This window comes from Rhopalosiphum maidis, chromosome 2 (genome assembly GCF_003676215.2).
Source record: "Rhopalosiphum maidis isolate BTI-1 chromosome 2, ASM367621v3, whole genome shotgun sequence".
Lineage (NCBI taxonomy): Eukaryota > Metazoa > Arthropoda > Insecta > Hemiptera > Aphididae > Rhopalosiphum > Rhopalosiphum maidis.
This window is the reverse complement of record NC_040878.1, coordinates 37,767,583-37,790,847: the sequence shown is the minus strand read 5'-3', so window position 1 is coordinate 37,790,847 and position 23,265 is coordinate 37,767,583. Positions and strand designations below refer to the sequence as shown.

At 26.0% G+C, this 23,265-nt stretch overlaps 2 protein-coding genes across 4 annotated transcripts; one reads left to right on the top strand and one right to left on the bottom strand.

Annotated features, from left to right (window-relative positions):
* Positions 1-2,924: 2,924 nt before the first annotated feature.
* Positions 2,925-5,832, bottom strand: LOC113554547 (RNA-binding protein 26). The gene has a single exon (XM_026958432.1). It carries the CDS (start codon positions 5,621-5,623, stop codon positions 3,266-3,268), a length of 2,358 nt encoding a protein of 785 aa, XP_026814233.1. The 5' UTR covers positions 5,624-5,832; the 3' UTR covers positions 2,925-3,265.
* A 335-nt stretch (positions 5,833-6,167) lies between these two features.
* Positions 6,168-22,240, top strand: LOC113554373 (resistance to inhibitors of cholinesterase protein 3-like). 3 transcript variants are annotated; one of them, XM_026958189.1, is made up of 10 exons: positions 6,168-6,321; positions 11,868-12,033; positions 12,098-12,409; positions 16,140-16,282; positions 17,383-17,532; positions 17,734-17,851; positions 17,951-17,971; positions 18,757-18,854; positions 19,906-20,343; positions 21,331-22,240. In XM_026958189.1, the coding sequence occupies exons 2-10, from the start codon at positions 11,904-11,906 to the stop codon at positions 21,409-21,411; spliced, it is 1,491 nt and encodes a 496-aa protein (XP_026813990.1). In that variant the 5' UTR covers positions 6,168-6,321; positions 11,868-11,903; the 3' UTR covers positions 21,412-22,240. The 3 variants fall into 3 exon arrangements, with proteins under 3 accessions (XP_026813990.1, XP_026813989.1, XP_026813991.1); XM_026958188.1 differs by lacking the exon at positions 18,757-18,854 and adding an exon at positions 18,193-18,308; XM_026958190.1 differs by lacking the exons at positions 12,098-12,409; positions 18,757-18,854 and adding an exon at positions 18,193-18,308.
* The last annotated feature ends 1,025 nt before the right edge of the window (positions 22,241-23,265 follow it).

The following is a 23,265-nucleotide window of genomic DNA, read 5'->3' as shown; positions in this document are numbered from 1 at the left end:
TATATATATTTTTTAATCCCTTTTTATTATTTCAATGATTTTGTTAAATGTACATTTATATGGTGATGCTGTTAAAAACACTTAGTAAGCTAATTTTTTTTCTCAGTTCTGTTATAATAATGACTATATTCCATCCTTATCTTGTTACAAAATGGTTTACTTTGTTGATCAAATTTGAAACTTCGTAGTTCTTGAATATTTTTAATTTGGAAAATTAAAGATCAGTTTATACTAGTTTTTTTTCATTGTACTGTGCATATATGTTTTGAAATTTAATTTTGATATTATATACATATTAAATTTATTCTGGATATTTTACTCTTTAAAATGAAATGTAATTATATTTTATTAATCGAATGTCAAAATTAGTACCACCCTAATTTGGAGATCAAACCAGGCTCTTATGTGTCCATCAAACCGTGTATTCTTTATTTATTTTATTTATTTACTAATATTAAACCTTGACAAAAAAATTGCTTTATCATTATATTTTAATATTGCAATTAGATCAGTGTTGGCTCTAGTCATTTTTCTGTTATTTTCCCTGATTTGACTCATCATTCACTTTTTAAAACTCAAAAGGGACCTTGATTTCTAAAACTGAAATATTTCGCATTTAACTTATAACAATAAATTATCATTATATACTTAATAATTATATAAAACAAAATGTAATATTTAAAATATGTAAAGATCCAAAAAAATGAATAATTAAGTAGTTCTCTGACACTCTTAAAATAAAATTTAAATTGTAGAATAATTTATATTTAAGTCTAGTCTGACAATATCATTTAAAAATAAATATATACACCACAATATTTATATATAATATCTAAATCAAGTATAATAATAATATTATGTGCCTGTTTCAAAATATTCTAGTGTTTGATATACATTTAAAATAGTGTGATGTTGTATTGTGAGGTACTTTCAATGTAAGGATGGTACTATATTTCTGTTTTATTTTATACCAAAACTAAAAATAAATACAGATCAATATTTTATATATTTATTGTATTGAGAAATGTTCTGCCATTTTTGTTTTTACAAATAAAATATTTTATATTTTTCTCAGTGCAATAAATATATGCAAAATGAAAAAGGCACATTATTATTTAAATTATTTATCAAATATAATATCATAAGAGATAGTATCATTACTACCCAAGTGTGTTGATCTTATGTGATTGCTGTAGAAAAGTGTATGATCAACAACACTACTATAAAAAAAAGTAGAATAATATATTATTTATATATAAAAAGAAAAAACATTATGTACCTATACTATAACTTGTTGTATAATATTATATACTGTTGTAAAAATATATAATTATTATCATAAATGTTGTATTATTGTTCTGGATTCCATAGGCGCAACTAGGGGGGGGGAGCTTGGATGGGCTTAGCCTATCCAGTTTTGTCTGTACCCCACCCAGTTTCATACGTTATCAATACTAGTGGTGTAGGGGCAAAGCCTCCACGTGTTGCTGATAACAATTTATCCTACCTAAAAATAGAGCTCTAGTTGTGCCTATGCTGGATTCTGTTTTTCCTAAAATTTATAGAAAAGCATCCTACATAGAATGTGGCATATTACTACCATAATTCCTTTGCCGATAATAACCAATTAAATTTTTTTAATCTAAAAAGTGTTTTACACTTTAAAATGTAATATAAATTAATTAAAGGTTTAATAGTCTAAATTGGTACATTTTGATGATTAAAGTAGTTTATTTAAAGTAAAGTTTAACCAAAATGTTCACTTTTTTCTATACTAAATTACAAGGAAAGTACTTTGTTCCAAGTAGTTTTATGTATCACATGTAATGATTTCAAAAATTTTAATTTTCTTATAGATAATAATACATTGTATTCTAAAAATTATTAAACCATTAATTAATTTATATTTTCATTAAATTATTTTAAAATTGCTATAAAAATTATCATATTAGATGATTTAATTTTGCTTAAATTATTTCCATACTTAATATTATTTTACCATATTTTAGATTTTAATGAATATGTACATCAATCATATAATGTCTTATACTTTTCTCAGTGCTTGGAAAGTTCTTTTACTGTTTCCTTTTTAATGTGAATTAAAATAAAATAAAAAAACATGGGTACATTTTTATACTATAAATGTTTTAATTTTAAACATACCACATTACTATTTAGTAATAGTTTTAACTTTTGTAAACATTATCAATAATATTTTACACAGGTTTATTTTTATACCTCAGCTACTTAATTAATAAAAAAAGCTATACTTTTTTGACGATTTAATTACTTTTATTTAAATTAAATGAATGAAAAAAATTGTTCATGTTCATTTAAAAAGTGAACGAAATTCCAATATGTCCCTTAACATGAAAAAGGAACTGTTCCCGATAAGTTCCTTAAAATAGAACGAAATCAAAGGAAACTGTTCCTTCCAAGCACACCAGTTTTCTGGACAATTTATCCAAAAGTTTAATGTAACTATATAATATGTATTAACTAAAACATATAGCTAATCCCTAAGTGAAAAGCAAGAACTTAAATTGAATGATTATTAGTTTCAAATTTAATATACACTTATAATGCAGTTGTATTTTGCTCAATACGGTGGTTTTTACATTATATTGTTTTTGCAATGTACATCATAAATTTTAATTTTTAATTCCACACGTTTTTAATGAGGGACTTCATCAAATTTTAAGATTATAAATATTTAAACATCCAGATTTTAATTAAATACATTTATTTAATCATTATTGAAAAATTAGAAATTTTAACAATTAAAAATGACTAAAGAAATAAAATTCAGTCTTATATTTAAAAAAATGTTTGCAATTATTCTCTAAATTAAGTGTACAATATATTTTTAATTATTAACAGAAAAATGTATATTATAACATAAAAGAAATTTTAAAATTGTGGAAACTATAATTTTTCTTTTATTACGGTGTTAATATAATTAACAATATTATTAATCTACTAAGATAAGTTTAACAATTAAAATGTAAATTCTAATGACATAAATAAAGATTGTTTTATCTCAATTTACCTAATTATAAGAATTAAATGCACAATTCATCTCAAGGTGCAAAACTCCCTTTTATGGGTATTTATAAATCTAAATACATTAGATACACGAAGGAAATATATCTCTAACAATGGGATACATGATAAAATATTAATTTTTACCATTATAATTGTATTTATTATATACATAATTTAGGTATATAGATCACACATTTTTAACAAAATACATAAACAATAATTATTCCTTGTCGTCAAATTGTTTGGCAGTTGAATTGTCTTCTAACCGGGCCCCCATGCATGGTCCTGCTTTTATATTGGAAGTATCAACAAAATCATGTTGTGAATTATACCATGTAACCGACAACCTTCTATCTTGGAAGAGCTTACCCTTGATCTGTGCAGTTTCAGCGTCTTTTCTTATTTCATATTTTATGACTAATGCAGGAATGATTGTATCAGAAATATATTCAATAATATTACCAAACTGTAAAAAGTGTGTTACAACTTGGTCTTCATCATCTACTTCATACCCAGACACTAATAACTGAGTAGGTCGATGATCAACTGATATACTAGTAGTTTTTGTTTCACGTACTTTGTTTTTAGCTTCCAGCAATTTGTTAGCAATAGCCAATTTTTCTTTCATTTGATATGCAGTTTTGGCCACTCCAGAAACAGGTGTAATTCCAAGACCTTTCAATTTATTTCTCAAAATAATAACATTTTTCTTCAAATCTAATATTTCTTTTTCGTCACTATGTCCTTGTTGTTGTTTGATAAATAAATCTAAGTCAGTTAACAGCAAGTTTTTCAATGCTTCCTGTTTGGCTTCTAATAATTTATCCTCTTTAGTAGGTGTTTTTGGTGTTGGGTTATTTAGAACTTTTACATTAGTTTGAGATACAATTGGTCTTTTTACTGCAGAGGCCAGGTCTGCTTGAATATTTTCAATATTAGTTTTAAGTTGAAAAATAGTAGCCATTAACATTTGTTTTTGTTCACCTTTAACATTAGGTGCAGCTTCTATTAATTTATTTAATTGTTCTAACTGTTTGTCTAACAGTTCTTGTTTACGTTTGGTGATGGCAGCAGAAAAGTCTTGAGCTAGTTTTTTAGCTTCTTCTTGTTTTTTAAGTAACGATGATTTGATGACTTCAGCTTCTTTTTCATTTGTTAATCGTGTTTGACCAGTAATTCTATTATCTAACGATAGAGTTTTAGGTTTTTGGGGTGGTGAAGTAATTTTGTCTTCCACTGGTTTTACTTCTACTGAATTATCAGAAAACCAATTAGCTGTAATTGGTAAAGTACCAAAAACAGTTTCTATATTTTGATACGCTTTTTGTGCTTCATGAGAAGCAGAAAATGTAATTGTGGCTTCTTTATTTTCACTACTTGTTTGAATGTTGGTGATTTTACCAAACTTCATAAAACTATTATTCAAGCTACTAATATTATTTAAATTTTCAGGGACATTTTTCAATTGTACTTCATTTGAAGATACTTTAGGACCTAAACGTCTATAGTCAAACTTTGGTTTTTTATTGTTATTGGAATTATTTTCTTCTTTTTTAAAGTTCTTTCTTTTAAAACGATTTTGTATTTCACCAGTAGGTACACTAACTAACTCACGTTTTTGCTTTGAAAACTTCTGTTCTCCACTGCCTCGAACCCAATAAGATCCTTCTGTACTTGGGTAATACATTCGCTGATTTTGGGCTGGTGGATAAGGTTGTACTGGTACCGGCACAGGTACATTTTGAACAATAGGTACTGGAAACGTAGGAGTCAATGGGTTTGTAAAAGATGCCCCAGCATTTTGGAAACTTAAGACACCATTACCCGTAGCCAATACTACTGGATCTTTTCCATGATCATAAACACATAAATCACCTTTCATACAGTATCCTTTTTCATCAAAATCAACACATCGTCCTAATGTCTTCTTTTCAATACCTTCAGATTTTTTAAACTCTGCAAATATATCTTCTTTAGGTTTTTTAACAGGTGATCCAGATTGAGACCGAGACCGGTTTTTTGGAGACCTAAATCTTCGTTTAAATTTTGGAGATTTTGATCGTCTTGGTGACCATGACCGACCGTGGTAACGATACTTACGATATGATTCTCTTTCTTCATCTTCATCACTGGTGTGATCATCGCGACGATAACGTTTTGATCTAGTAAATTTAACATCTTTAGTCCTTGGCGATCTTGATAGCACAAGAGAACGTGACCTAGACCTAGGTTTTTCATCATCCTTAATAATTGGTTTATCAATAGTTTGCTTCTCACCAGTATCAGATTTTTCACCAGATGAAGTGACCGCAATTTCACATTTAATTTCGACCGGGTCATCAATCAAGTAAGATTCGTTTCGTAACGTCTCTACTAGTAAAACAGTAAAACCTTCAGTGTCGTTATTCAAGAATTCTTCTAGTTGTGACTGGAGGAACTTCTGTAGTTCATTTATCGGTCGATCACGTTTTAATAATGCAAATATATATTTAGCCAGTGCTGCGGGATCAGCTTCGCATATTGGTCCCAGGACGGCTGTCAGCCAGGTTTTGAAACGTTCTGGATCCTTGATTTGCATCTTTCACGTACTGATGGTAAACACCAGTAACAAAAATTGTTTAAAACGGGATGAATGAATCAATCTTTAACTATATACCAACAATTAATAACTCTACTCTTTAGCAAGAACGGTTTAAGTATTTAAATGTTCAATCTCCGATTTTGTAAGGTGTATGTACTATGTAGTTCAGTGTTGTTAAGTGGATAGTTAGCTTTTGGCAAATTATTAATTAGCTATTTCATTGACACGGACATTTATGTCAACGTAAGTGGTCTACACTGGCCCATAATTCCAAAAATTCCCTTTGTTGGCCACACTGGTTTTGAAAAATAAAACTCATATAATATTGCGATATTTAAATTAATTTAACTACGGATAACTGGATTACAAATCGTAAAATGCAACATGTCAATTTAGGTATAATAATCTAAATGTCAATAATGTCAATAATAAAAAATAAACAATTTTTATGACGATATTAATTTTTTTGAAAATTGTATGTTGGTAACACACTTAAAGAAGTCGGTCGATTTCCATGGTTCAAGATCCCTCCTGCGACCGCGCAGTAATTTTGTTTTTATCCCTCCGATAGTCCCGATTACTTAGCCACTGTCCTAATATTATTTATAGGATTTTCTTTAAATTTCACATCTGTGTTGTTGCACGATCGCTTTAAAATGCCGTAAATTGGTTGACGAAGTTTGGCATAATATTCCGTGAGTATTATAATTATCGTTTTTTTTATAAATTTAATTTGAACGATAGGTACTTGACACACATAATATAGCTTACCATAATTACATTTTTAACTAGGTATTCAATACTTGGTAGCCTGTACCCATTAGTGACCACCTACTGTGTTAAACTTAAGCTACAAAGTACGAAGTGTGTCGCAAAAATATATAGATATATTATTTAGTAGTTAAAGTATATTTTTAACCGAAAGTAAAATTAATTATATCATTGCTGAGCGTCTAATTTTAACTTAAAATGAGATATTGGTTTTGTCTATTACAATTGCAATATAATATATTTAATGTAGGTCATAGATGAACATAAAATAATTTTATAATATAGAATCAATGGTAATAGCTAGCTGTAATCTATGTGCCTACTCATAACAAATTGGATAATGGTGGATTTTGTGGTAGGAGAAGAGTAATTCTTTATAGTCCCTCACACGCAACTCGTAACTACATAATATAATATAATATATTATTCAATATTACGAATTTGACATTCGTGTTAGTAACTCACAATAATACCTATATTATAATCAGGGACATGATTTCAATTATATAATTGGTTGAATTGATGTGCTGTAAACATCTAGTTTCCAATAAGTCTTAATAGTATTGTATTATAATGATTTACATAATGAGTAATTTTGCCCCTCACCCCTATTTTATAATTCCATTTTTAAACATTTAATAATTCCTTAGTATAGTTAACTTATTAATTTATTTGTATTTAATAAGATTAAGAATTCATTATGAAGGTATTAAGCACACATCACCCACCCCTCTCCTTGAATTGCATATGCAAATAACTAAATTACAATTTTAAACATAAATTTACCTTATTTCTGACAAATATAGATTATTTATCACTGTATTTATACCTATATACATATAGAAGCAAATTCAGCACAATCGTAAAATTGAATTAAAATATTCACAAAAATAAGTAATTTTAAAGAAAAAATATATTATAAGAAATAAGTACTAATAGTACAATAAGTACTGAATTATTATATTTGACGTGTTTTTTGAAAATATCTTTCAATTATGAGTATACCTACTTTTTAAAACTTTATTTTTTCACTTATTAAATAGAAACAAGTTTCTTTTTGGGGGGAGAGAAGCTAATTCTTTGTTTAATGAGCGGAGGGGACTTTAAAAATATTTATTACTGTTCGATTTTCCGTACTGAATATATGGAATATAAACCCATTTCAATTAATTATGAAACTAATTTTATAATTATATCTATGTAAAAAAAAAATTGCAACAATATCACTTGAATACGTATTATATAAATCATAATATTTAGTAGTAGGTAATTACTAATTGCTATCATTCATTAATAATTTTTATTTATTTAAGTATCACTTATTAGCTCAGTAAATATATATTTATGTTTCTTTTACGAAGTGTAGTATATTCTAGAAAATATTCCTGTATTCTGACGCTATATCCCACTTTAACCACATTTAAAATTAGTGACAAAAACTACTATTTAGTAGCATAATATAATAATTGTCTTGATATTAATAGTTTTAATTAGTTATATTGTAATATGTTATAATGTAATAGTCGTAAATCATAATTATTTTATTTATAAACAATGAGAAATACGCTGATGGTGACGGGGAAAGTAATAAATGACATATTTTACATCAATTAATAAGCTGGAGTGCTGTATTTAAGACCATTGCGATGAAAAGTAAAGTACATATTGCTGTTAATTCACGGAAGGCAGCAAAATAAGTTTAAATTTAATTCGACTTCTGCGTATGGAATTTCATAAGTCATATTATACGTTAAATAATTAAAAGAAATAAACTATATATGCCTACTTTAATAGAGTTTCTTAAAACATCCCTGATACTTATATATTATATGATTAAGTACTTTATGCGTAATACGTAATTTACGATGTGTAGATATACCTACATCGGCTTAAGTGAGGGAGGCGATGACTTAGGGGCTTAGCCCCCCCCCCAGCTTAGCTTTTTTCTTAACTATTTTGTTATAATTTCTAATCACACAAATGGTAGTTACGTAATAACTAATAATTTGATCTTAGTATGTATAATTATATAGTATTATAACGTTAATACGTTATAACATATAGTTTTTAAAATATGTATTTATCAATTAAAAATTGTCAATAAAGTAAACACAATTAGTCATTACACACAAGAATTGATTATTGATACCTACATGGTTTTATTGTTATAACATTAAACAATTATTGTAATGGCGGGAGAGGGAGTACTGCTGTATTCCTCTCATTAATTAGCTTATCGTTATAAAAAACCCAAGTGTTGGAGCCCTCCCTCCTCAACTTTGGCCTAGTTGTGTCCACGTACATAAGAACTTATAGTTGATGCAAATATGTATACTATTCAGTCTTATTATCAATTTTAGATTCTGAACGGAGTGATGAATGTATTGATTTTATAATGATGTATGTTTTATTTTTATGTCTGTCATCACGTTTTGGAGTAGTAATAGTGCTTTGATTTTTTACTTCAGCTCCTCTTTGAAAAAGAAAATGAATCTAGTTGGTACTTTGGGGTCAAGAGTAAAAATATTTCAGTTGTTTTCAAAAGCGCCAGGAAACTCCTAATCGGCAGTCACAATTTTTGTTGATAAGCATTTAAAATTCAAATGTTAACAAAATATATCATAGTCACGAAAATTTGCAATAAATTTTGAAGTTGAAAATTCATAACATTTTTGTGTTTTTTTCTTAAGGTTAAAAATCCCAGTACAAGGTTCGTTCTCCATAACTTTTTGTTCAAATAACTGTAAAATAAAATTCTAGTGTCAATATAGAAAAAATTGTATAAGCGTATGACATTTAATTTTTTACGAAATCGCGTATAATAACTATATATTACAATTTAAATATAGGTAATAATATAATATATCCTACTAATTATCCTAGACTGACAAAATATCATCTCCGTTCAGAATCGTTTTTTGTAAACAATGATACCTGTCATTGCATTCAAATTTAACACATCCATTATAGTGACCTACTCTCCATCTCTACTATACAGCAGAGCGATACCCATTTGTATTTGCCTACCCTTTTTTTTTTTAATGTAAAAATATATAAGAAATAATAAGTTGGTTATGGATATACCTGTGTGACTGTATACATTATATAATATATACATATATTATTTATCCTTAAAGAATGTATTTATTCAAAATATGATTTTAAGTGTACCTAGTACCTATCTATTAATTTTACTTTTTAAACACTTAGTTTTTTTTAAATATTCAACAATTTAAAGTGATTTTTTACTAGAAATTACCTTTTTTATTGTAAATTATTAATAAAGAGACGATATTTTTGAAAACGCTCACCATGTTTCTAAATCAATATTTGTTAATTTGTTTGATATTCCAGTAGTTGGTGAGTATAATGTATAGAACTTATTACATTTTTAACACGTTTACCGTTCACGACCCATGCTCTAATTTTAAATTCCTTTGGGTAAACTATAAAAAGATATTTTTATAATTCGTATTGTTTTTATCAATAAACAGGTTCAGGAAACCTTATTAATAATATGATTAGGTATACCTGATATGAATTTTTCAAGACACTCATGGCCTTATGTCCACTTATATTAGGTTATTGAAAAGTGTAAACTTGCGGGTTTAGAAAGAAAGAAATACATTTAAGAAAGGATGTGAGTACCATCCCTATATATCTTCGACAAAACCTTGCAATGATGTTCAGACAATAAGTATTTGTTAATATTATAGTTGCACTAATAATTGGTCTATTTTATCGATGATTTTTATCTATCAACGATAACTCGATGCTTTAGTGTGCAATACGCGTGTATTGCATGATAGTAATATTTATAATATTTCTATTGTTACTTATTAATATAGAGTATAGGACTGGAGACTTATTGCTTATCTTAGAACTTAAATACCATTCACAAAACCTAAACATAAAATCCAAATCTAAACCTAAAAAATTCAAAAATTGACCAAAATCGGAAAATTTTAAAGTAGTTCTCAAAACGAAAATTGTTAAACTTGAATTCTATGTATACACTATATTATCATCGTTTTTCAACCTTTTTAGCGTTTTAGACCCCCAAAATAAGTATAAAATATGGTCTATCACTATCCTGCGACCCCCTATCTACATTAATACAAATTTGAACAATAAAAATATATCAATTAACTGATTAACCAAAAGAAATATACCATTTTATTTATTAATTTATAAATTATTATTTTAAGTATTTATTTTTAAATAAAAAATATTAAATAAGTAGGTTCATTTTCTAAATAGATATTTTATTATTTTTGATCTATGCGACCCCTAATCAAGGGGTTGAGAAACGCTACACTAAGATATCGATCATAACACTGTTCTTATTGACTCTAAGAAAAAAAATATTGTTAATTATATTTAATTACTTATTTTTAACAAGGCATTTCAAACGCCTTCTGTCAATTAAGGTTTTACAATCAGGTAAATTCCCAAATGGCTTCTGTCGAAAAAAGTTTTACAAACAGGTACCAAACTGCAGATGATAATAAATTACTGGTACACTAATTTGAGGTTAACATACCGGTAGGTATATGCCGTATTTTAAAATTTTAAATTTATAGGAATTTATAAAATATATATTTTTAATATAATTAAAATTTATAAAACGGAATATCGAAAATATCGGAAATTAATTAATATCGTCGAAAATACCGAAACATTGAACATAATTCCTTTAATGAAATTAATATATACGTACTAAAAAAAAAACAGGAGCTCATTGGAAACATTGACGAGTTTTCATCGAATAAAATAATGCGTATGGATTATATAAAAAATTATGCCAATTACATTTACCCAATGTATGATTTTTTATATTTTTACATATACATACATTTTTTACAATTTTAACTCTAAAATTTAATTCAAAATAATTTGATTTTTATGTATAATTTTTATAATTTACTTAGTGTATACTATCACATTTTTAACCACCTTTCTTTTGATTCAACTCTAAGTTTGTATGATGTAAGAAGGAATTTGTGGTGTAAAAAATCGGAGCCGTTTGGGAATTGATTTTTTGATAAAGGAATGGACTACGTTCATTTTTAACTATCTAATTGTTTAAAAAACATAATTTCATTGGAAATTGTATTGTACTTGTACAATGAACGATTTTACATTTTCAAATTGACAATAAATAAATAATTATGCACGAGGTTTTCAAATATTTATGGTATAATTTATTATTTTATAATAGACTTGAAATTAAAATTAATGTAATATCTCAGTTATGATTGGTCATGAGTGTTGAAAAATACTTGTAGGTCAGGTATAATAATTATTATCTTTTCGTATTTCTATCTAAAATATCAGAAGCATATTTTCCTTAGGTTAATTAAGGACAAACTTTTTTCATACGTAGTTGTGAATTGACACTGTTATTATTGATAATAATAATGTATTGTGAGATTTTCATAAAATTGTCATTATTGACTTTTAAATTTAGATTTTAGGATAATTGAAGATAATAACATTAACAGACATGGCAACAGAGATAAGTCAAAGCAAAACAATCTGCATTCTAGCTGTTGTAGCAGGATGTTTTGCCATTCTATGGCCATCTTTATTTTATCCAATGCTAAAAGGATCATTTGCGCCTCCGACGCACACAGGTAAAATAATAATTTCTTTGAATAATATTTAGTTTTGATATTATAATTTACGTTCGTGGAGTAGGCTGTTGCAATGTGTTGTCTAGTACGGACGTGAATATAGTTAAAATAGTAACGGATATATGTGCTCGTGTAATTGAAACAACGGACAAAAAAACAAAATTGGAAAAATGTCGTCAGGAAATTTTCAACACATGTGCAATCAATATAACTGATTTAACCAATGAAAATAAGGTTGGAAAAATTACACATAATAAACGTTTAATTGATGAAATAAGATCCTTGAATGGATCTCTATGTCTAAAATATCATTATGGAGTTTCCTTGACAAGTTTAGGGGTTACACATAGACTTAAAGAAAGCGATCCTTTAATGAGTAAGGAATTATCATTATTATTTTCAAAATTTATAATTTAATCATAACATTCTTAACTTGAATGCATTTTTAAAAAAATTATCAACTAATTAGTAATCACTTTAGAGAATAATAATTAATAGATATTCTGGGCTTTGACTGTAAACAAAGTATTGTATTCATTCACAGACATGTATAATAATTAATCATTAATCTTACATACTTACATGTGGCTTCGTCTTACAAACATATAAACAATTTTATGTTTAGAATAATTCATTTGAATCTGTTATTTATAATATTACAGTAAATTAGTGTATTATCTATCAAATGGTAATATGCAGTAGGTAGCGTAGAAAAACAGACTCGTTAGAGCCTCATCAATCTTAAAAAAGCGCCTTTTTACCAATAAAAAAAATTAACTAAAGACGTAATGTACGCGTTAATAACAATAATTAATGTTGTTTTTATTAAACAACATTAATTAATTAATTTATAATTTTCCTTATGCTGTAAAAATCATATTGTGAAAATCACAATTTCATTATTAAATATACACAGAGTGTATACAATGTATACATGTATACATGTATACATATATGTATATATGTATACTATACATATAAGCAAACAAAATCATACACATTTCAAAAAAGTTTTGAAAGTAGAATAAAAATACTACTTTCAAAGCTGAATTTTGCGATCCTGGCATAGGTACACTTCACCCATACTCTTATTACACCACTGGTAATATTACTTATTAGAATACTGACGAAAATGTTCATAATCTGCTTAAAAAATTAAAATATAAATAAAGATATTTGGGGCCGTGGACATAAAATTAGTAAGAGTGACGAAGATACCACATGCGGGTATGTGCTCTTAAACATAATATTTTACCGCCACTAAAATAATTAAACAGTTGATTGAATATCTATTTTATTTTACTAATATATTTAATATACATAGCTATTCATACAATAATTATTTAAAATAAATAATTGTATGACTACTATTTTAAACTTTAATTTTAAGTATAAGAACTAAAAGGATCTTAATTTTTGTCTTTTGAACATTATTTACATTACATATATAGGTGTCCCGCGAGGATTTACCCATTGCAATATCTCCTGAAATAATGGAGATGTCATAATTCTGGTTTTTTAATAAGTTTCACAGGGTCAAGAACTACAAATATTTCATGTTTTAATTTATTTTTATGTTTTGGTAAAAAAGTTAAAAAATGTATTTTTTTATTTAATTATTTAAAAAAAAATTGAAGATAACCATTTTGTAGTTTTTTTTTTTCTGAAAATATTGACGTTTTAACATTTTAATTTCATCAATTTCCTGATTTTTAATATTTTTACTAGTTTCGAAAAAACTGCGAATTATTTAATACGCTAGTGCCATAGTAGCATTGCATCAAACATGTGGCCCGCGTGCTCGTACGACTGGCGAACGGGTTTCAGTGAGGCTCGCAATAAACGTCATATTTTATTTCTTCAACATTGTTAAATTTTTAAATAAAGTTAATAACTTGTACAAAATATCAATATGTACATTTTTGTTATATCTAGTTTTATTAAATACGGTTATATTATAATAATTATAATAAATAAATAAAACAAATGTATTTTGTTTACTTTGAATTTAGTAAAAAAAGGTGTTTTGTCCGCCAACGTATAAATACGTAATAGTTCATATTTTATGGCTTGTTGGTAATTTGAATATGGCATAGTCCGCAATTTAAATACCTAATTTAATGTTTCGATATTATTATCTTGTCCCATTTTTTGGCAAGACATAAACATAATAAAAATTTCGCAGCTTTTTCAAAACTCGTAAAAATATTAAAAATCAGGAAATTGATGAAATTAATGAAATTAAAATGTTAAAACGTCAATATTTTCAGAAAAAAAAACTACAAAATGGCTATCTTCAATTTTTTTTTAAATAATTAAATAAAAAAATACATTTTTTAACTTTTTTACCAAAACATAAAAATAAATTAAAACATGAAATATTTTTAGTTCTTGTCCCTGTGAATCTTATTAAAAAACCAGAATTATGATATCTCCATTATTTCAGGAGATATCGCAATGGGTAAATCCTCGCGGGACACTGTATATATACGTAAAACATGGCGCTTACTAACCTACTACAGAATCAAAATTATTTTGGATTTTGCACAGGTAGTTGTAAAACTATTTTAGGGTTATTGATGTATGCAACCTTTTTTAAAAGTAAGACTAATTTGGTTATTTAAAACTAATTCCATATTTTGATTCATATTGTTAAATGACATAACCTATAAAAATAAAATAATTCATCCGTTATTGTAATCTTCATAGTATATATATATATATACAAGGTGATTTATTAAGTATGTTTACTCCATTTTTATGCTTAAATTATGAATATATTAAAATTCTTATTTTTATACAGTTTAAAGTTGTTAAAAACAACGTTTTTATTAAAAAAAATATATTTTTAAATATTTTTTATCCTTATATTTTTTTGAATGACAACATAGTTTTAATTTCCTATTTCAAAGCAGAATATTTTTCTAAGTATTTTGATACATAAAAATTGAATTTAGTGCGAGTAGTTAATGAGTTATACGTATTTAAAGTTTAGACAAGCGGAGTAGTGGACAAACATTTTGCAGGGTTACCCCGACCACTCCACTCCGCGCATCAAAACTTTAAATACTTATAACTCGTAAACTACTCGCCCTAAATTCGATTTTTATGTATCAAAATACTTATAAAAATATTCTGCATTAGAATATGAGATTAAAACTATGTTGTAATTCAAATAAATATAAGGATAAAAAATATTTAAAAATATAATTTTTAATAAAAACGTTGTTTTTAATTACTCGAAACTATGTAAAAATCAGAATTTGAATAAATGTATTATTTAAGCATAATAATGGGATGAGCATGCTTAAAAAATAACCTGGTATATATATATATATACAGAGTAATTCTTTTATCAAACAACACTCATTATATCAAAAAGTATTAATGTTTTTGAAAATATTTTTTTACGTAGTTTCAAATCGTTAAAAAACAACGTTTTTATTAAAAAATTATTTTTTAAATATTTTTTATCCTCATAATATTTTTAAGTTTTTTACTTTTTTTTAACGACAACATAGATTTTTAATTTCATATTCCAAAGCAGAATAATTTTTTGAGTATTTTATAAGTTATATGTATTTAAAGTTTTGTTGCGCGGAGTGGAGTGGTACGGGGTTACCCCGCAAAATGTTTGTCTACTACTTTGCTTGTCTAAACTTTAAATAAGTATAACTCATAACCTATTCACCCTAAATTCGAATTTTATGTATCCAAATACTCAAAGAAGTATTCTGCTTTGGAATTTGAAATTAAAAATCTATGTTGTCATTCAAAAAAGTAAAAAAATTAAAAATTATGAGAATAAAAAATATTTAAAAAAATAAATTTTTAATAAAACCGTTGTTTTTTTTAATAATTTGAAACAACGTAAAAAAAATAATTTCAAAAACATTAATACTTTTTCAAATAATGAGTGTTGTTTGATAAAAGAATTACCCTGTATATATACATATATATATATTCAGCTCTTTAAAAACAAGTGATTTTTACAATTTATAGTATTAACAAAGTAATAATTAATAACTGATCATAAGTATAGGGCATTAAAATAAATAAAATATCATATTATATTTAAAAATTTAATTTGTGTATCTTTTTTTTAGATAATATTTACCAAGAAAGAACTCCTGTTCACTTAAGAGCCTCCAAAGCTTCAATGCATCCAGCATTAATGGAAAAAGGACGGGCAATTCCTCAACCTCATATTGGACCTAGACATGGCAGTGCAACTCCTCATAGTTTTAAAGTAAACATTTTTGACACAGTATAGATGAACTTGATAATTTACATTTTCGCTTCAGTTTTAAATTTAACTTTAATCCAAAACTCGCCAATTTTTTTTCATTATTAATGTTATTTTAGTTTTGGATTCAAGCCATGTATTTTTATGTTTATTTTCTTGTTATCTTGATAATCTTTTTATGTATTTAACGTACAAATTTCAAACTAAATATTGTATACAACATACTTTAATAACAAAATATTTCTTAAAAGTACTTAGTTATCTTGAAGGGGTTACTAAAATTGTAAGAAAACATCCTCCTTTTCTTATGGGTTTTAGTTTGTACACTTTTTTTCTAAGATTTTTTCACTTTAAAAATAAATTAAAATATTAAAAGTAGTTTCATTATAGATTGAAAATTGAACACAAATACAAACTTATAGCTCTACAAAAAATTAGCTACAATCATATCAAGTTGTTTACCTTAATTCTATTATGCTGGCATTGTTTATACAAATTTTAGCACTTCCAAATAGTTGTCTGTCATAATATCTTATGAAAACAAAATATAACCCCATGTCCCTCATAAGCCATAATAATTGCACTAAACTTCTTAAAATAGATTTAGGCCAAATGAAAATTCAATAGCCCTAAAATTGCCACGCAGTCACAAGTTAACATTTTTACTTCGTATAGAAAAACGTTTTGTGAAAGTTTGAAAATAAGTCCCAAAAGAAATATTGATAATAGAATGCAATAAAATTGATATATTTATTACTCGTTAACTAAAATTAGTACTATACAAATTATATATTATATTTATTAATAATTATATACATTATGCATTTCTATTTATATCTTTATATCGTCGAAAGTCTATACTATATAAATAAGTATTAATTTTTTCCTTATTTTAGTTTAGTAATCTTACATAATATTCTGATATGAATTATAACTATTTAGCCTCCATCTACGTTTCTAAAAAATATTATTAGGACGTTGCATAACCAAACATAGGCTTCGATGCTAATGAACATTACATTAACATTATATTTGTATCTAGTAATTAGTATTTCAGTTTTGTATAAATTTCATTTTAATATTTAATATTTTCCTTTTGTTAGCCACCAATTCCAGGTTCAAGACCAACAATGGGAGGTATGGGCGTTGCTAGTAATAAAATTACTGGAGGAGATGGTGGTAGTGCTATGAATATACTAATGCCCATGTATACGATTGGAATTCTTCTTTTTTTTGTATATACTATGATGAAGGTATAAAATGACGATATTATTATATGTATAGATAACGCACATCTGCAAACTAATGCCAGGTTGTACAAAAATGTTGTTCTATTTTACGGTTTATCAAATTTAATAGATGAACAAAGAGTAATTTTATAAAACTAACATATATTTATACAACCCGGCATTTATTTTTAATAATTTATATAATTTAAAAAAATGTTGAGATAGTTGTTGTCGAAAAAAGACGAAGTTGAAGATCCTATTGGTGATAAATATTCTTCACATTATCCTTGTAACAGAGATAATAATTCAAAGCTACAGCCGCAGAATCTTCCTACAAAATTAGGTGAAACTCTAAAAAATATTTATAAACAATTAATAATTATATTTTTAAATTTAAAAATATAGTTACCTATAACGTTTTATTCTGTTTATTACTGCATAGGATTCATTGAAAAGGATACGAGTAAGTTGAAACGATTTGTTTACATTTCAGATTCTATTATTGTAATATTTTCTTATAATATATATACATATTAATTTGTAATATTAAGTAGTAATAACTAATTAATAACGGAATTTGTTTTATAAAATATTTAATAACTCTAATACATAGGTATATTGGACACAGTAATACCTAGAGCAATACTCCAATGAATTCTTGATTGTAGTTTATGTTTTGCATAGGGGATTTAGAAATAGATGCGCTCCGTCGCAAGCTAGAAGAAACAGAAGCTGCGATGGAACGCATTGTTAAGCAAATGATATTGGCGTCTGAGTGCAATGGGATGGATGGGAATAAGGTTTGAAAGACTTACAAACATTTCGATGCGCATGTGTTCAGTAATATTATTGGCAATTTTGTTTTCTTACTACTACACTAATTTCACCTCTTAATGTATATTTTATGGAGTTGACTTGTATTTACGATTGTAGAATAATTACGATTATTTTTTGTTAGTCGTACCCCTATTGATGAAAATAAATATAGAAATCAGATGTTGATTGATATATACCTGTGATATATATTTACTGTGAAAATATTTATAGGAAGTTAATCAAATAATTAGAATAAATATCAAATGTTATCGCAGCACAATCATTAATTTTTATTAATTAAATATGTAGGAATTAACACGACTTGGTAAAAAGATAAATAAAATTAAATAATTACAATATATTATAGGTAGGTGTTAGAGTTATTTATATTTTAAAAAGAATAAACAAAATATATTTTTTTTTTACACTTAGTCGTGAATGCGTTTTCGTCTCTATTGGAAGACGTGAATCGAGAAATATTATCGTCTATAATTGAAAAAGAAAATGTTCCCACAGTAATTGAAAACGAGGTACCCTTAGGATAAAGAACATAATAAGTTGCATTAATATTATTATATGCTTATAACTAGAGTTCGGATTTATATTCTATTAAAACGTTTGAAATATGATGTTTATATGCAGCTAAAATTAATGAAATATTCCCAAAAATATTTTTAATATTCTGAAAAATATTAATAATACTAACTGATAAGTAAAAAAAAAATATGATTATTGATTATGATTATGAATTTATAATTTATCATTATTTATATAATTATATCTTATGTTACATTATTGTCTTATATATGCTGAATATCCTTTAATATAATCCAATATTACGCTAAAATATTCTATTATATGTAGCATATACCAGTGGCGCTGAAGTGTTTAAAAAATACTATGACATCGTACATCCAGGGGCCCTCTGGAGCTTGGGCCCCAATTTTTTTTTCAATGTAACAATTAAATGCAAAACAAACTACTCACATATTTAGTGTAAAACCATTTTTTTTTTCAATTTTTAGCCGAAAAAATATTTAAATGTATTTTTAGTAACCCTTGGTGGTGGGCCTCCTGCTATAAAATCTACTATGATATATGTCATAGATAAATTAGGTGTTCGGCGCCACTGCCATATACTAAAATATTCTGAAATATTCTCTGAAGTCAAAATATGCACTAATACGCAAAAAAAACTTTTTTTTACAAATTCTACAGGTTATGAAATGTAAACATTTCTTACTCCCATCAAAAAGCATACGCTTGTTAAAAATATGTTTTTGCATAAAAATCCGGACTCTAGATAAGCTTTGCTTTTTAACATCCTAATTAGTATTCGTACAGTTTTTAAAATTATTTAACTTTCGTATTTTTAACCATTTAATTTCTGGGATAACCTAACCTGTAATTTTTAGTTTAATTTTGATTCATTAATTATATTTATTATTTCTTGTTTAAATACACGCATTAATTTTTTTTTTCGCTTTTTATGTAATCATAATTAATTTTAAATTGCTTTTTTCTTAACACTTAATCAATGATTTTGAATTTAATTACAGCTTATATTATTGTTTATTTTAGGAGTTTAAAAATGAAAATATTGATGAAGGAGAATGTCTGACAAATACAATATCCAATGACAATGTAAATGATAAGATTACCACTAAAAAGTCTGCTCCGTCAGAAGAATCAGAAAGTATTAAGTCTTTAAACATTTCTGAACCAAACGACGAAGATACTACAGATTCAGAAATTTCCGTAAAAAAAATAATTCAAGTAGTTAATATGGAAACATCTGAAAGTGTTGGTGGGGGTCATTGTTGGACTCCGACTGAAAAAGAGAAAATACCGTCAAAATGTAAAATAACATCTATAGAAGAACCCATTTCTCTACTTATTCCTGGTATGATTCCTAAGAACTCTCAAGTTTTAATAAGCGATGGTCCACACAACACTCCCTTAGAAACTGAAGATCACGAAGCAGTAATTTCAAGCAAAGTTACATTATCATTAATACCCGTGAGTAACTTATGATTTCGCTTTATACTAAAATTAAGTAATAAGAGATTTCAATGCGTACAGGTTTACTTTCTCGATTTAAAGTTAAGTGTTTATCAGATAAATTATTTTTTTATAGAAATAATACTATTTAGTACTAACAATTTGTATAATTTTTAATAATAAATAAATGATATAATAATATAATCATACGCAATCAAAAAAATGTGAACATTAATAATCGATAAAATCGGTAATACCTACATATTACACTACGGATAATACTAGGTACATCACGTTGAAAATATCAATAATAACCCTAACTAAAAATAAAATAATATAAATTATGAACAGCCATATACACTATACAGGTTTTATAATTTACATTTTCTGTTAACATAGCTAACAAGCATAATTTTTTTTAGGAGATTATTATTTTAACCTTGTAACGTGGTCGGGGATTGTTTCGATATTAGTTATCCAAAAAAAGTTTACTATGCCTTATGGGTAAGTTTTCCGTAGTTGGGGGGTTATAGAGCACCGTGTATGAGTTTTTTTTTATCAATAATAAGACACGTTTGGTTTATGAAATCTATAGTAATTAATAATTACTAATTATTATATTTAAAATGATACTTTATTGTTTCGGAAGATGGCTGTTAATAAGAGTAGGTATTGCTGAGTTCGCTGGTGTTGGTAGTTTGCGTCTAACTGCTTACCATGTGTCATTTTAATATATTATAAGTTATAATTTATAACTTATAATTCGAACGTGTTGAAATGTGTTTTGTGTGTATTTATTGTATTGGCCAATCATAGAAGTGTGTTTATTGTATAATAAATATACACACACATGTATATATATAGTGTGTAACGAATGTTACAATCCTTAAAGAAGTAAAGACAGTTTATTTTGAATACCTTCTATAGTACTATACTATTTTTAGAGTACTGCTTGTCACCAGTGAATGGTTTAAGATAATAATTTTGTTTTAATTTAATTTCTAGGATGATCGGATAGAAGAATACCTGACTAGTGATGAAGCAGAAGATGATAATACTACTTCAACATTATCAAACATTAAGTAATATGACAAAAAATGAAAACATAACCATACGATTTTCTTATATTTAATAATATATGACGAGTAAATAAACTAAACGTACGTGCACGATTTAAAAATAGATATTGTTTTGGAACTTGACAAAGAGTAATTAATGTGGGAATAGGAATGGAAGTTTTTAATTGCACATTTATAATGCACTTTAATATTTTGTGGTAGATTTTAATTTTATTACTATATACATGAATGAGCCATTGTGTAATAAACATTTCAATGTATGTTAACAGATAAGTGATTATATGATCAGTATTTAAGTATCTAGTTTGTCAATTTATAAGTCCATTTTTTTTTTATATATTTAAAGTACCAACTTTAGACTGATAATGTTGCCAAATGTTTAGCAAATATTACTTGAATTTATTGTTCTTTACCTATAATAAATATTTTATGTGTCAAATCAAAAGAACTATATTTCTGAGCAGAGCAACGAATTTATTAATTTTACAAAGATGTGATTTTTTTTTTTCTATTTATTTTGTTGATATAATTTTTAAGTTTTGTTAAAATATTTTAATCTTAAGCTGTTATAGTGGATTCTCGTAGCAAATTGGTACTTTGTGGTTAAAAAGTACTTTTTTAGAGTAACAACTTCCTGGTATTTTATGAAAATAATCGGTAAAAACAAGAGATACAATTGAGAAAAACGGGAATTTTTACTACAAATCTGATTTCAACTAAATAGTTTTGTTTTAAATTGTGTATTTGATCTTACTGAAGTTTGCCTAGGTGTGTTTATACACTTGAGCCGGGCCTGCTACTGTGTGAAGTATAAATAAAATGGAGCAGAAAATAAATAATCTGATCATCTTATCAATATATTTTTCTTTAAAATTTAAAGTAGTATCCAATACACCATATAAAATACTTTATTAACTTTCACGATATGTCATTATAGACTAGGTATTAATTATTGAAGATTCCTTGATTCCTTGATCCTTGTTTAAATTGCTATTGTGGGTATGGTATAGCCGTATAGGTATACATGTATATATGCAATTACAAAGTTATAAATAATAGAATTCTAAGATTTCCGCTTTGGAAAAATAGGTACCTGCCTACCTACATTAGACACAAACCTAATTTTAAGCATGTACAGAGTGTCTAATTCTGGTTTTTAATAAGATTCACAGGGACAAGAACTACAAATATTTCATGTTTTAATTTGTTTAATGTTTTGGTAAAATAGTTCAAAAATATATAAAAAATTGAAGATAGCTTTTTTGTAGAGTTCATTTTTCTGAAAAATATTGACGTTTTAAAATCTTAATTTCATTCATTTCTTGATTTTTAATATTTTTTCTAGTTTCGAAAAAAAAAACTAAATTATTTAATACAATAGTGGTATTATTGACTTATTGTATCAAACATGCTCGTACGGCCGGTTTCAGCGTGACTTGCAATAAACATATTTTATTTCTTCAATAATTTGTTGAAATTTTAAATAAAAACTAATAACTATTGTACAAAATGTCAATATGTACATCTTTTTTATATCAAGTATTTAATACGGTTAGGTATATTAGAATAATTTAAATAATTATATGAATAGATACATAACACTAGATAATCAATATGGTTTTAAATTTCTCGAAACTAGAAAAAGTATTAAAAATTATAAGATTAATGAAAACAAAATTTTGTAACGTCAATATTTTTAAAAAAATAAACTCTCGGAATGGCCATCTTCAATTTTTTTGAAAATAATTAAATAAAAAAATATATTTTTTAACTTTTTTACCAAAACATTAAAATAAATTAAAACATGAAATATTTGTAGTTTTTGTACCTGTGAATCTTATTAAAAAACCAAAATCATGAT

Coding starts and splice junctions, on each gene's coding strand:
- LOC113554547 (XM_026958432.1), bottom strand. CDS start 5,623: ATGCAAATCAAGGATCCAGAACGTTTCAAAACCTGGCTGACAGCCGTC.
- LOC113554373 (XM_026958188.1), top strand. CDS start 11,904: ATGGCAACAGAGATAAGTCAAAGCAAAACAATCTGCATTCTAGCTGTT. Junction 12,410..16,139: donor AGAAAGCGATCCTTTAATGA/GTAAGGAATTAT, acceptor TCTTTTTTTTAG/ATAATATTTACCAAGAAAGA. Junction 17,972..18,192: donor ATTCATTGAAAAGGATACGA/GTAAGTTGAAAC, acceptor TGTTTTGCATAG/GGGATTTAGAAATAGATGCG.